General features: G+C 35.6%; 1 protein-coding gene across 2 annotated transcripts in view; it reads right to left on the bottom strand.

Moving 5' to 3' along the window:
* The window catches only part of LOC137391461 (uncharacterized), a 65,669-nt gene that overhangs the window by 35,243 nt on the left and 18,246 nt on the right, over positions 1–12,180 (bottom strand). For both annotated transcript variants that reach the window (XM_068077942.1, XM_068077943.1), the window contains exon 3: positions 6,215–6,384. In XM_068077942.1, coding sequence (XP_067934043.1) covers positions 6,215–6,384 — 170 coding nt within the window. The remainder of the gene's footprint in view (positions 1–6,214; positions 6,385–12,180) is intronic.

Here is a 12,180-nt window from a genome sequence, read left to right as displayed (position 1 = left end):
CAGCAAATATTATTTTTAGATTGTACAGAAATATCAAACTGATGAGAGATTCTGGATTGATTGTTCGCTAGAAAAAATGAATAAAAAATACACGCAGATAATATTATGATAAAAACACGGATAAGCAGGAATAAAATACAATATGTGTATTATGATTAAACAAACAGAAATATACTTGTAGCTAATCTAGTGCTAGGAATCATCCCAGGAAGGCGACAACATCTCTGTGAATGTTGGTGTATCTCTATCTCGTCTCTCGCTCGTGGGCCTGTCAGTACTCCGAGACGACACAAACGACATGGAGCTAGGAAGTCTGTCTGTGAGAGAGCTATTTGGTTGCGGGACAGGCTCCGCATACTCCAACTCAAACAACATGTAGTTAATTCTGTTCTTAGCAACTGCAACTTGGTAGGGTGTGAGTCGCTCGAGTCCAGGCACAATTGAGTTTGCAAACAGCTGGTGTTCCGATTTTGGGGCGGGTCTACTAAGTTCTCTGATACGGTCATTTACGGACTCCAGCTCGATGTCGATGGAGTGGTCTTCAACGACCCTTTTGCGCTTGATACCTCGGGATGCCTTTTTGCTCGTCTGTGGTTCAGTGGATGGTGGTAGTGTCGGTGGAGTTGGTGGGATAGCTGCTGGTGGTTGAGCAGGTGTAGTATGTGCATGGGCTTCTGCAGTTGGCGGGACGACCGGTGTGATGCATGCAGGAACTGAAGAAGATGGTCTAGCAGGTGACAATGGACAGGGTGGGCAGGCTTGTGAGGGAGGTGGTATGTTGGTGGAAGAAGTAATTCTGAAAAAAAAACAAAAGACTGAATTGAATTATTTAATCTGTTCCACACACATACATAGATATTTGTTTTCAATTTTCTGGTAAAAACCGCCAATGCCACCACCACAGCTATGAAGTCTAGTAGAATAAATTACTAGTAACTAACCAGTTATTATTCCAACAAATCAGAATTTGTGTGCAAAAACATCTTAAAAGCCAACTTACGCCTGCTCTCGATGAGCTGTGAGTAGCCATTTAAATAGTGGCCACCACTTCCACTGCGGCTTTTGGACTGCTGCTGCCCCACTTGCACAAGCTGCATCATACGCCCTTCTGTTGCTGTTAAAAAAGTCCCTAAGGTTGGTCCATTTCTTCATCACCATATCGACTGCAAACAAACAACAATCTTAATTAACTTTATGTGTACATGTAGAGAGTAGCAGCAGTAGAATATGTGGAACAAGACAACATGACTGAGACTGACGTAATTAATTGACTGATACAATTGTTGAGATGATCTACTCACTCTCTCTCAGATAAAAAAATCAGTCCAAAACAAGCATGACCCAAAAACCAAATGATATCAGTAGTACTAGCTACCACACTACTAGCTAGCTACCACACTACTAGCTAGCAACCACCAACTACCTACTACTAGAAATAAATAAACATACCAGTAAACTTCACTTTGGAGTTTAGAAACGCCCTCTCCAATTCACTGACGATGTCCTTGAAATTGTTCAGTTTCACCCCTCTTGAGTCCTTATAGCCGTTCTCTCGTTTGCTTCATATTACTTTTCTCTCTCTAACCAAGTCTATAAAAAGTTCCAGATGGTTGTCTTCCATTTCAACGTAAAATCAACTCTCTCTTCAAAACAGATAAAATCTCTCACTCTGGATACGCGCCAAAGAAAACGACCTTCAACATTCAACTAACCTTTTCAATCGACCAATCAAACAACGTTACGTAGGAATTTCGGACGTTTCGTCCAATTCAGGATTCGTTTATCGTGCGCAACCAACGATGGACGAATTCGTCCAAATGTCAATCCGTACGAATCGTTTCGTCCAAATTTCGCCGATTTCGTGAGAATTTTGTCTCGTGTGGCCTTACCTTTAGGGTTAGGGTATAAGGATTGAAAAATACAGCGCTACCCTTTAATGGAACACCACCTCTACTAGACATAGACTTTGGCATTCATTACGTTTGATCTTTATGACCCAACTAGAAGAATGCCTGGCGTTGCCAGGGTAATAAAAAGTCTACGCAGAAAACTTATTTCTTATTTAAACTATACAACATTCACCATTCTAACTTCTAAACTTCACAACATGAGAAAAGTGTTTTTGTTCAATTCAAATATATTAGGAAAAAATAAACAATGAGCACATGGAAGTGTGTATAAAAAAGTTACTGTTGAAGCAAAAGCTTGTATTCATAGTTTTGATGGAACGGTAATAAAAAATCTTTGCACAAAAGCTTATTCTTTGTTTAACGTATACAAAATTTACCATTCTAACTTTCCTTTATATCAGGAAAAAAGTTTTTGGGCAGCTCAACAAAATTAAGAGAAAAAATAAACACTGAGTTCATGTGTGCATAAGAAAGGTTACTATTAAAGCAGAAGCTTGTTGTATTTAAAGCTATGATGAACGATACTGGCACCTCTCGATATTGGTACAAATGTAGAAATGAGATATCTTACTTTCATTGTCTGATACTTTGTCTGACCAAACGGAGAGAGAATGTAGAAGCAATTCCAACTCCAGGAAATGCAATCGCCCATGTGAAAAGCAGTTATCGTTTTACAGATTTACCAAAACCGGAAATATGTGTGTAACGGTACATTTGAAATTAAAACGGCACATTTGAGAATTAAAAATATGTTAACCTTAGTAACTGTAGTTACCTACAGTAATTTCAACGTACTTAGTGGTTATGATCTGCAATAAAATGTAACATTACGATGTACTATGTGCAGTACATATCATAGGGAGTTTGTACCTTCGAGACAGACATTTAACATAAATGTGGAACTTAACTTGAGTGAATTTATCTTATTAAACACATACTTAGAGCTAAGTTTTAGTATGTATTTTACTAAACTTGATGTTATGTTTCTCAATAACTTGAAGTTTATAATGTGGTTATTTCAAAGGTTTGAAATACTGAGTCCTTCTGGTGTTTGAAAAACAGTAGTAGTTGAGATTAGACTGAGTACAAATTATGATTTCATTTATATAGCAATTTGTTAGCATTATAGCTACACAGAGCATACATTTAAAAAAGTTTCAATGAGTGATAAAAATATCGCCGTTGTCACTGTTCAATAATAGAATAATTGATTTCTTTGCTTTCAAGTATTTCAACACTTCAATTTTGTCATCGGCTTAAATTTTATGACTAGTCTGTTTCCGATTTCGTTTTCACTAATGCGCATAATATTGACTAAACCACCACTGACTTCATCTCGGTCTCTGTTTGTTCAGCTGTCTGTGTTGCATGTTGGTAAACTTCACTGGTATAAAATTCTCTCGATAGCTCATTCAAAATTCTATTAGGATGATGGCAAAACAAAGAAAGATTCACACTATAACACCAGATTTTTAGAAACCAATCTACCTTTACCATTATTTTATACTGCTTCAGGTAAAAAAACAATCGAATACAGAATACCACCACAATGGAAGTCTTCCAATAAACTTACGCAAAACCTCTGTATTTAATAGTTTTAGAGTTAATGTTAAAAACCATCTGTAAAGCCTAGATTAATTCAGACCTGTTCTTTGAGTTTGTCAATTCCTGTGGGCTTTCATTTATTTTGTTTAACTTGACCAATATTATAACTATATCTTCATTTTGCTTAATGTTATATTTCTACTAATTGATAAAATAAAATACACACACACACACATTATAACTAATAATGAGTAATGCTGAGCTGGGAGGGAGCGAGCATTGTATCTCTTTCATGCGTTGTGGGAAGGATTTCGGCTAATAGCATATTGGCATCTTCGTTATTTTGACGTATTCAGCATATCGAATACCAAATTTGAAATACAAATTAAATTTTTGCTGATACAGTACGGCGAAAAAATGTCATAATGCAAAGGCGAAAAAACCTGGTGTTTCACACCGCAAGGCAAAAAAACTGTATAACAGGGTCATCGTAACTCAAGGACACACTATATAACAAAAAGTGCAAATTTAGCGTGTGCAAACGTAAAAAAATATACAATATATGATAAAAAAATATGATAAAAACGGCTTAGCTTTGCGGTTACACGCGCTTGTTAGTAGACTTGTGATTTTAATGTCAAAACTTCAAAAGTAGTATTGAGGTAATTTTTAGTTGCTATCGTTATATCGTTATATAACTGGACAGACGAACAACAGACAAAGACTGAGATTTATATTTATTGCTAATAATAAAAAGTGACCAGTAGAAAATTCTCCGCCAATTGCTACCAATAATGACTAGATTACATTATTACCAATGAATTTTTTGTTGCTGTCGTACTCTAGTGATGGTGTGCCTGAGAAGCGGGCTTGTATTCCCTGGTTGCAAGTTGGGGCGGCAAATGTTAGGCGACTAGTTATGAACATCTGGGGGTTTGCAGGGGGCGGTGTACGCCCCCCAACAAGTTTCACTCATGTAGGGCCTCAACTGGGCCTCTCATGTGAAGTTTTAAAATTTTATATCGGAAAGTATAAATATTTTTTTATTATTTGAGGTTTGTTTTAGGTGATGTGACTGCCAGGACGTTTTCAGATTAAAATAGTCTAAACTTGACTGCAGTTAAAAGGCTCAGAAAAAATGACATCTTTTTCTTTTGAGCGTTTCAACAAAGATCAATTTTGCCGATTTTATTTTAAGTTCATCCAAAGGTTTCCATTGATGGGCCATTGCCAAGCAGATGTTTGGTGAAACTTGACCTTTTGCAAACCTTTATAAAAGTCGTTAATAAGAATATTTTGCCGATGATGATAATAACGACACCTAGAAAATACTAAAAGTAGGTGTTTATCTCTATGGCTTGGAATAAAGTGATATTCTACAGCGATAAAAACCGTTCCCGCAGTCGTTGGGCAAATAACTGCTTCTTCGATGAATATATCATCCCAGAATTCTTACCAGCTAGTCAAAAATAAAGCGCCACCTTCAATTTGAATGCCACTATAAGGGAAAGATTGAAAAATACAGCTCCACTACGCTGGAATAGAGTTTTTACGGTAATTACGAAGACCCGACTTGGTATTCCTCATCTTGCGTTACTCCTCATGAGCGAGTGTACCAAAACTATTATAAACTGTTTAACAAATAAATTACTCTTGATTGACGTCAAGTTGCTTCATTACCTGTTTATAAAAGCTGTGTGGACCTACTGCTTTCAAACAACCCTGTAAGGTAAGCAGCACTTCTGTGTTAAAGCACCAGTTTTATATTTTTGATAAGAGTGAAATAACTTTTTAAGCTGTTGCACTCTCGAACTTCATCACGGTAACTTAGACAGGACATACAAAATGTTACAACGTAGATTATAAATATTAAAGCTTTTCAATTTGTTCGCTATTCAATTTAGAAGCTCATGGTGCTGAATGAGCTCCTAAAGTTTCTACCGAGTTGGAAGACCTTGACTGGTTTATAGTGCATACAAACTGTGTAATACTTTAACGCTTTCACTGCCATGAGTTCATGCAAATTCTATGATCAACTGCCGAAGACGCATTTTTGCTAAATTTACTGTGGTAACATTAGTAACTGAATACTAATGATTTGTAACTACATAACCAACGATCATTAGTATTTCCAAGGCATTAAGGGTGTTGTCCGAACAAATTAAAAAAAAATTTGTTTGTATTCGTGAAGCAAATTGTAAATTTTGATCAAAAAATTCCAAGTCAAAAACAAACATTTTTTTGTGACAATCAAACTTTTTAGTTGTAATATGGCTTCCGCAAGCACCTCCCGTGTTAGAAATAGAATAGCCTTTGTTGATGACATTATAGCCAATTCAGAATCAAAATTAATTCAATACTCAGAAAACGCAAGTGACAGCACTGACACTGATGGTGGTGAAAGTAATAGTTTTGTAAAAGTGAGGAATATAGTAGCGATCATAGCTTCACAGATTTTCACAAATGCATAGTGTAAATACATTGAATTTTCTGCATAGCTATGTTTGTTAACATGGTGGCAACAAAATATCTACCGAAATGTTCTAGATAAGGTTTAAAATTGAAAAAAATTGTATACATTTCATGCACCCAAATTGGCAATTTTCAGTAAAATGGCTGACAGTAGGCTGAAAGCTAAATTTGTACATGATGACAGTGAATGGGTTAAGATAAGGTTTGGCACTCAAACAGCAAACTAAAACAGTAACTCTTTAATCCAATCGCAAAGGCTATTTATTGGCAAAACTCCTAGTACATACCTCCCTTTGGTAAGCAAAATGTGACAACATCGCCAAAAGGAATATCATTAATGGAATAGAAACTCCTGTTCCGACTGCATGAACATTTGCTATCAGATGTCTGATGGTCAAATACGGCCTCATGGTAGTACACCGCTGAGATGTAGCCTTTGTTGAAGTTGCTGTTGCCCCTACAGCATGTCAAAGTTCTGAGCAACACAAATACGCTATTTGAAATCCAATATACCCTAGGACACTTATGTATTCGCGGCATCTAACTTTCGCGTTTTCGCGGTGTAATCCTCTCGCGAAGATTTAATGAGCGAAACTAAACTATCATAACGAATGAGCGAAAACGCGAAGTTAAATAGCTTTGTTCGTTGATATCCACAATAAAATCGTCATATTAGAAATGCAGGCAACTTTCGTCTGTGGTTAGGATAAATGGGAAATTTCTGGTAAACTCATTATAGCTAATACACCAACTGAGCAGCATGGCAAAGCAATATCAGTTTAGTCACCGAATTTGTAACTGATGAGGATGAAAGTCTGGTAGGTGAAGTCGTAAAATTGAAGAATAATTATTGCAGTGATGAATTTTATTACTATCCAAAAACAATATCAACCCTCATCAGGTCCAACCACATTATCTCTTTCACTGCCAATCATGTACAAATTCGTTACCGGCCTAGTGCCAGCCATTTTACCGAAATTGCCGATATTGCTTCATGATATGTATACAGTATTTTTCAAGTTCTACTTTAATTATCTGTATAATCACGAAAATCTAAATTGTCTGTTATGTCATCAACAACTAATTACCTGTTTTATGATTCGCGCGGGGTAGTTAATGAACTCACAGAAAAATGTTCGTTTTTAGATTAGAAATTCTCAAACAAAAGTTTAAAATTGCTTCGTTGTTTTAGGCTGATTTTATAGAGAAATCTTCGGACAACACAGTCAATTTCATAAAACACTTAAAGACCGTGGGTTATGTGGTCAACAAATAATAAAATCAGGTTACCAGACAATTGCTGAGAAAGTCAGAAACTGCGTTTATGTCAGTGGCTCCTAGAAAACGCATAAATGCGTTTATGACGGCGTAAGGGTTATACAGTTTTGGTTGTGAAGTTGGTTGTTACCTATCTATTTTCTTCTTGGGATTCGAGTGTGAAAGTCACGGCGGGAGGGACCTAGACGTCATTGATAGTCTAAGAAACAAATGGCAGCAAGTGATCAAATTGAACTGTCGATCTCACCCACACATTTCAACCTGTGGTTTACAAATACGAACTATTTTCAAATTGAATTTTTTTCTTATTAGTGAACTGGACCTGAGGAATGTAATGTTTTTTTCCACTGCATTTATTTTCACACCACTATATTTTCGCACTCATCAGAGCCCCGAAATTAAGTTGCAGCGAAATTTTACTCTGTGTCCTACTCACGAAACTAAATACTAGTGAAATATAAGTGTCCTAGGGTATTCAGATTTCAACCACAAATTCATATTGATTCAAACGGATCATCTATTAGTAGTATAGTTGCATCTAAATCAGGTAAAGGCTTGAATTGCGTTGGTTTTTGATGACTTTTGATGAGTCATTAAAGGTTGACTTGCAAAAAAATTCACATTACAGTTATTTGGTATCAAAAGATTCACCTCTGCTGTGTTGTAGGTGCCTAATATGTGGAAAAGTGATTACAAGCTTTTAAAAGCTCAAAAACGAAAAGCCGCCGTAGATTGGAATCTCTTTATTTCTCTGACGTATTCATTACAGTTTTTTTATCGTCTTGTCACATGATGTTCTCACGTAAATTAAAAGGCCAATAAAAAGCTCAATATAAAATTTATCGTAGCACTAGTTTATGACAAACACTTCGGGTTTCACCGAAGACCCCGTATCAAATATAGATGCTCACTACTTTACAGTTTTGTTTCGGCATTATCTAGCTAGTGCCCAGCACTAGCTTGTAATCATTTTTCCATTATATATTTGGCACTTACAACACAAAAGAGTAAGACATGGTGAATCTTTTGATACCAAATAACTGTAATGTGAATTTTATTGCATGTCAACCTTTAAGTTTGCTTGTCTTATTGATGAATATTCAAGAGAAATGGGCAGAAATTCCCTTGCACAACTCAAGAATCCAGTGTGCAGCACAAATATAACCTACCAGGAATGGATTTACTGCAAGTATTTAGTAGGAGTACCAGGTTAGAATGATGACTAGATTTGATAGTTTGTTCTAAGTCATCGCAATACAAAATGTAACATCCATATCACTTGCATATCTCAACATTTACATAAACCAATTATAATTACAGCATATCATAAAAGGCTTATGATAGCTAAAGTATATCACTGAGTGCTGAGACAAGGGTTGTAGAACAACAAAATGTAGACTAGTACAGTGTACTAGTATCCTCAGGTATGTCACTAGTACAGTGCACCCTCGAGATATGATGTTAATCCTTTCCAAGGCTGGCATCATATGGCGAAAAAATCGTATGTCCGGGTATAGAAACCATTGTAATTGTACAATGAAAAAAAAAGAAGGTAAAAATCGTCCAAAATAGTATGTTAACTTTAGTAACTATAGTTACCTACAGTAGCTGCATTGTATTAAGTGCACCTAGTGATTATAATCTGCAATGGCCTACTGTAAAATTGTAATCTGTGTATCAAATGCAGATCGTACGGTAACAAGTTCTTACCTTCAAGAGGTACAAATAACTCACTTCAATAAGTGAATAATTACGAGTGAATAATTAAGTGAATAATTTCAATAAGTCAATAATAATTCACTTCAAATAAGTTTAGCTTGCCAAACTCACCATTAAAACTAAGTTTTAGTATGTATTTTGAAGTATTTTAATGAATTTCAACTGTTATCACAAAATTTTATCCTTCATAAGTTTCGGTCTTAACTTTTATTATAAAATTTAGCGTGTCTGGTTGAAACCTTTTTTAACCAGAATTCGATAAGGCCGAGCGATGCAGTTATCGAAAGCGGCCTCTCACACACTTGACCATTTAATGACTACCAAAAAGAAAAATGAAATTTTATTTACTATACAGGACGTCCATACCTTTAGAGTAATGTGACTTTAGCTGGTATATTGTAGCGAATGAAGCAGAGAGGAGGCAAAAACGTATCAATGCTAATTATGTTGCTGTACACTTGAAGATTAATTTAACACGTAAAAAAAAAAAGAATTTTTAGCAGGCTAAAGAAGGTTGTCTAGTCCTGTCCAATTTTTCTTCTGGTTTAAAATAAAAAAATGCTGGGTCAATGCAGAAAACTGCTAGCTAGCTAAAGCTTGTAGAAGGATTCAGAGAAGGTGCTTCAATAGTTTTTCTTGTATGAAATGTGCACAAAAATCAATGTAACCATACGTACAAAGTTTGTACGTATTTATACCCTAGAGGAAAGGGCTTAAACAAGTTCTAGAAATTAATGTGGATGCTTCAACTATCTTGGGTAGTTATAGTTATACAAGAGTTACATACATATGATGATACGTATTTACGTAGTAGAAAACAAGACCGTTTGCAAAAACATGAGTAAACAAGATAATAAAACAAAATGAAATGACTGAAACATGAAAAACTCACCACACAAAGAAGATAATGATATACATTATACATGCATTGTACAGTATTGTTTTTATGTAGAAGTCCACACCCGTAAATTAAACACTTGAACTTTTTCTGCCGATGTAGGCTTTTCTGTTTTTTCTATTTTCTGGCCACCACTAAATAGTTGCTCATCTTGAATGCTGATCCAGTGCATGGCCTCGAACTCCTTCCAGTCGTCAGTCATGAGCTCCTCCTTGCGCTTGAGTAAATGGATTTCTTGTTTTAATAATCATTGCAATTGTTGATTGGTTGCGACCATATTCCTTTACAATGTTAACAATACGGGCGCCTTCTTCCTATTTAGTTATGATCTCCAACTTTCTTGTCATGGAAATCATTTTTTCTTTACTAGAAAGTTGTCGCATGAACGATTATGCAATAGTCTAAATGACCTAATTACAATTTACACAAAGGTAATTTTGCGGCTCAGCAAGTCAATTGTGAACTCATGTTGATTTCTTACCAAGAAGCAATTATGCAAAGGCTATGGTGGGAAAAAAGATGTTGAAGCATGGCTGGGAAACTATAACAGTACTTGAGCAACAACTTTCATGCTAGTTAAACCTGTTATCAATAATATTAAAGATACTAAATTATTATATGTACATTAGTATCTTGATTATCAGGCTACAAAAAAGACTTGTAGATGCCAATGAGCACATGCATTGTTCTCAGAGAATGTTTCATTATATGTAGAGAATGTTTACGAGAGGATTAAATAAAAGACATCTACTTGCCCAACAAATGACCCACACATAAGACATCTACTTGCCCAACAAATGACCCACACGTATCTGAATCCAGCATTTTAATTAGTTTCTGACAAAAGCCACAATAGACATGTTTTTATGTTTGCTTGCCAGGAAATTTGTAATCACTTTAGCTCGTGAAGCTGCTGTTTTGTGGTATCACCATTTTGGTCTATAGCTTAACCCTTTGCGATCCAAAACCAACCTTTGTCGGTTTACGAGCAATGTCTCAGCGTACCAAAACCGAAAAACCCGACATTTTTTCGTTTTCGATAGACCTTTCTTAAAGCGTTTTATTTATTTTAAAAATAGCGTTAAAATTTAAAATTAATATTTTGAGCAATTTCAATAGGTTTTTTCCTACTGTTTTGAGGCTATAAATAATCTCTTATGCGCATGTGCAAAAAGAACACGTTGTAAAGATTTGATATTTTCTTTATGGAAAGCTGATCAACAAAGACAGACGCAAATATTTGAGCTCTGCTAAAAAAAATCATTTAGAGGAAGACATCGACTGGTTCAGAAGTTGAGAAGAGGATTTCAGGTCAGAAAAATCTAGGGAAGACGATGGAAGTGAAAAAGAAGGTCAACAGAGTGAATTGGATTGCGAAAGTGGGATTGAAAAGACCGGCGTTGAAACAGGGAATAATGACGGATATCAAAGAGTAGCTGATTTAAAACCAAAATAATTACATTTTGATGACAGCTTGGCAGGAGATAAGTTCGAATTCTTAAACAGGTAAGTATTTTTGATTATTTGAAACTTGTTATAACATTGGTCATTATAAATGTAATGTTTAACGAAACGAATAAATATGGCTTTCAAAAACATTGCGATGCTTCGGAGCCTGTTGATGATAAATATGTATGGCGAGTTATTGGTTTAGTTTTACATATAGGTATTCTCAAAAAGCCTACTCTGTTGTCTTACTGGTCCACAATCCTTCATTATCTACGCTGATTTTTCATAAAATTGAAAGCAGAAAAAAATAGAAGCAAGTTTACCTTGTACTGACAATTTTGAAGACCCTGCTGGCAATAAATTGTTCAAGTTGGAAAATGTTTTTGCCATGATATGCGACCGGTTATATTTTGTTTTGCTGCCTGGTAAATTTATATCTATAGATGAAAGCTTGCTGGCATGGAAAGGACGGCTCAACTTCAGACAGTGTATTCCATCTATCTAACATATTTGGAATAAAGTTATTTGCTCTCCGATGCTGTCTCTGGCTATGTGCACAAGTTGTCTGTATACATGGGTGATGAGCAAGAGCAAGCTGAAGGTACCGGCAGCAGATTCTCTTGTGGAATATCTCTATGCGAGTCATAATTTGATCCCTACCATGCAAAATACATTTATTTACAAATTGTATTTTATTTAGTTTCTGCAAATGCTTCCTTGCTTTGTATTGCTAGCTTTTGTACATACGTTCGCAGAAATGTCATTATCTATTGTATTTGTTGTGTATTGATATGTTGTATTTGTTGCCCATTGCCCTTATCACCCACCTAATTAAAAGAGTTCAGTTCTCATATTGTTTTGCCATCTAGCAGAATTATTTCTCCATCATTTGCTGTATCTGCTCATAAT

Source organism: Watersipora subatra, chromosome 3, assembly GCF_963576615.1.
Source record: "Watersipora subatra chromosome 3, tzWatSuba1.1, whole genome shotgun sequence".
NCBI lineage: Eukaryota > Metazoa > Bryozoa > Gymnolaemata > Cheilostomatida > Watersiporidae > Watersipora > Watersipora subatra.
This window is presented reverse-complemented; position numbering and strand designations above follow the sequence as displayed.